The 3,316-nt window shown below is 36.9% G+C and overlaps 1 protein-coding gene across 1 annotated transcript; it reads right to left on the reverse strand.

The window, feature by feature from the left end:
• Positions 1 to 335: 335 nt before the first annotated feature.
• Positions 336 to 2,298, reverse strand: LOC103779729 (zinc finger protein Pegasus-like). Its single transcript, XM_008947375.1, has 3 exons — positions 2,232 to 2,298; positions 861 to 1,024; positions 336 to 565 (listed from the first exon to the last, which is right to left on the reverse strand). The coding sequence occupies exons 2-3, from the start codon at positions 991 to 993 to the stop codon at positions 345 to 347; spliced, it is 354 nt and encodes a 117-aa protein (XP_008945623.1). The 5' UTR covers positions 994 to 1,024; positions 2,232 to 2,298; the 3' UTR covers positions 336 to 344.
• Between the last annotated feature and the right edge of the window lie 1,018 nt (positions 2,299 to 3,316).

A 3,316-nucleotide genomic window follows, 5' to 3' on the forward strand; every position in this document is an offset into this window, starting at 1 on the left:
TTATTACTCTGTTTTGTACTTCCACATCTAGAATGCTGCACACAACAGGTACATTTTCATAGTCAACACAGGAGGAAAAGCCCCTATAAATCTCTGTGTACCAGGATGTACATTTTCCACTTTTCTGATTAGCAAGGAAAAACTAGAAGTTACATTGAGGACCTTCAGTTTATAGTGATGTTTTCATGATAAACTTTCCTCCCATAGACAGTTACTTCAACTCAATAGTCTGCAATAATAAATATAAGTGGGAATTTGCATAATTTAGACAGGTACAGGGGACATTTTTTTAAAAAATGGTATATTAAGCCCCCAAAAGCCCAATTGTAATTGTTAACTAAGAACTACCACCCTGCTTGAAGCACCACAGAGCATTTCCTACCTGTATGAATCCTGATGTGCTCTATGAGCCGGGCTGTTCCCTTGCTGGCATAGTTGCAGTATCGACACTTTAACTTTCCATCAAACGTCCTTTCAAACCCATCCACCAACATTCCTGAGTTTTCATCCAGTGAGACTTCAACAGAAGGGTGATCCAGACCATTCTGATCACCTTCTGTTCCAGCTGTGAACAATGCAACAGAGATGTCAATGAAGAATCAGTGAGATACCACCTGTCCTGCTCTAAGAGTATCTTCTGCAAAATATCTTTTGCTTCTCTACGCCCTTAGTCTTTAAACATATAGAACTATAAAAATATACCCTGATTAAAACAAAGATACCTTCATATCTTTGGTGAGGTGAAAACAACTATCAGAAATGCTTCCACACAACTGTAGTAGCCTGTGTAATTATCTGGAATGTAAGCAGTGGGGTCAGTCTCAAAAAAATTAGATCTGATAGCCCTGAAATTAGCTCACCTCCCTGAAGAGTCTCTGCTTCCTTGTCTCCACTAACTGATCCAGAAATCATATTTACATGGTGAGTCTGCTGGGTAAGATACTCCTGAAAATCTTTTACAAAGTCCAAAGGCTCTGGCTTCTTTTCACCCATATTCACACTTTATGTTTACAAACTCTTGTGCCTAGAAGGGAAAGTATTTTCAAAACACAAATGTTATTGATTTGAATGCATTCATAAAAAAGTTTAATTCATCTTTTTAAGTGTGTGTTTTTAAAGGTTTACTTTTACCATAGAGCATGACTCAATGCACAATTTAACAACCATATGAATATTACTTTTAAGTTTTAAACTCCTTAAAAATCACCAAATAAATATTACCAGGGAAACCATTCTCACCAACAGTAACATAAGGAAAACATCAACTTGGATAAAATGACATAGTAATCAGAATCAACCTGTTGTCTTTTTTTTTTTAATGGGTTGTACCTGAATTTTGGTTCCCTGCTAAGTAGCAAACATGCTCCAAAATGTACTCCCAACAGGTCAGACAGAAAGCAAAAAGCACAGCTGCTCCACTTTCCCTGGAAGGAAATCCAGGAGTTGGCAAGAATAACGGACCTACAAGTCATAAGAAAAACACTTGAAAATACACATATGTTTTGAAATACAAGTTCTAACACTCTGCTGCTGTAAGATTTATTAGAACACACTGGAAGACCCTTCCCTTCTATCCCACTGGCCATTTCAACAGTTTCTCTGGTGAACATGTGGCTCCAGAAATCCCAGAGTTATGGCAACTGTAATGTTGGGAAACCAGCTGAATGTCACCGATCAGCAAAGATGGAAAGAAGCCTCACAAAAAGCAGTATTTTATAGCTCTCCCAAAACTCTGGTTTCCTATCCTGCATAAAAATCTTAATCCATTTCCTTACTTTGTCTTGAAATAATAAAAATATTGATTAGGAGCCACTGATCATGCTCTTTCCTAGGACTATAAATGAAAAAGTCTAGAGTCTCTATTTACAGTGAATTTGTGAAGACAGAACTTAGCATTCAGATGAAAAGAGGGCAGTGAATCAGCCACATTATTACTCCTGCAGGTTATAGTAAGAAATAATTCATAATACTACATTTTCAATAAGAATATTTTTTTTTTTCCAATAGCTGCTAAACAAAGCATTAGGTGACCTACAAAAACTCAACTCCTGAGTTCAAGACCACATTTAAACACATTCTCCATTTTTTTCAGTTATTTACAAGCATCAGTTCATTTCTAGCATCCAGGTAAGCATGTTTTTTCACATCCTACCTAAGTTTGCTCCACTACCATCATCATTATCACCACTAAGTTAGTTTTGAACACAATCTTACGTCTCAATTTTGCCTACCCTCTTTCAGGTGTCACCAGCCTCCTGTAGGCTTAAGTTAATTTGTGTTCCATTTGTTGATGTCTCCTGAAATAAAACAAAGATTGAAGGATATGAATTAAAGAAAACCAGGACGATGTAACGTACAGTCCTCACCAGGCCAACTTTCACCACATCATAATAATAAGGATTACCAATTTAAAATTAAACCATTCTAAATGTTAAGTGGTTCAACATGAAACAATGTTAAAGGTCCATATTTTCACAGAAGATTCTATACACCCCTTTGTGTAAGGTACAAACCCTTATTTGATTGATTACTTTTACAATGACATTTGGTTTTTACAGAAACTTTTAAAACTCCAGTTGGGGAAAAAACATTATTTTGGTGATCAACTGTCAGTGTATGTCAACACAGGCAAGTAGCCACAATTCAGCCATCACCTCAAACCTCTACGTGTATACATTCAAAAGAAACTTTTGTTATCTTATGTGTTTTTTTTAATAGCTATTGAAGCAGCAATGCTCCTTTTCAGGGAAAAATGATACAGACAGATGCCTGCTATGTCACTAATGCAAACTAGTAAATGTGATTCTACTTATTAGAAACCTGAGCAGCCCAGCTTGGGTTTCACACAGTCGAAGGGACAGAACACACCAGATGTTCCTCAAGTTCTACTTAACACAGAATATTTTCTGCACAGACAACTCCACCTTCTCCAGCTTTAAAGGGTAGAAGACTCATTATACACTTTCTACACGGGCACAACTGGTGGATTTAACATCAGTTATCGTGCTGGTGTGTACTAAGCTTATTGTCTAAGAAGTGCCGTAGATGTGCTGGGATCAAAGGTGTTAATAAATATTTTATTCTGCTAAAGAAAATTATTCAGACATAGTAAAACCAGTAGTTTAAGACACAGAGTAAGAACTCCTACCACAGTAAGTGTAAGAGAACAAAATAAAATTACTATGAGCACATGTATGCACCCCGTTTTAGGATTTAAGGAGAACACAATAACCGGGGGATGTCTCTGTCCCAGTCTCACCTTTTCCCAGAGCAAATGACTTAAAATAAGGAAGGAGGAAGGATCCTAAACTCTATC

This window comes from Merops nubicus, unplaced genomic scaffold, assembly GCF_000691845.1.
Source record: "Merops nubicus isolate BGI_N331 unplaced genomic scaffold, ASM69184v1 scaffold26169, whole genome shotgun sequence".
NCBI classification, from domain to species: domain Eukaryota; kingdom Metazoa; phylum Chordata; class Aves; order Coraciiformes; family Meropidae; genus Merops; species Merops nubicus.

What these genes read in the sequence shown, in the direction of transcription:
- LOC103779729 (XM_008947375.1), bottom strand. Translation starts at nt 993, where the DNA reads ATGGGTGAAAAGAAGCCAGAGCCTTTGGACTTTGTAAAAGATTTTCAG. An exon ending in AGCAGAGACTCTTCAGGGAG is followed by an intron (nt 566 to 860) that starts GTGAGCTAATTT and finishes CATTGTTCACAG; the next exon opens with CTGGAACAGAAGGTGATCAG.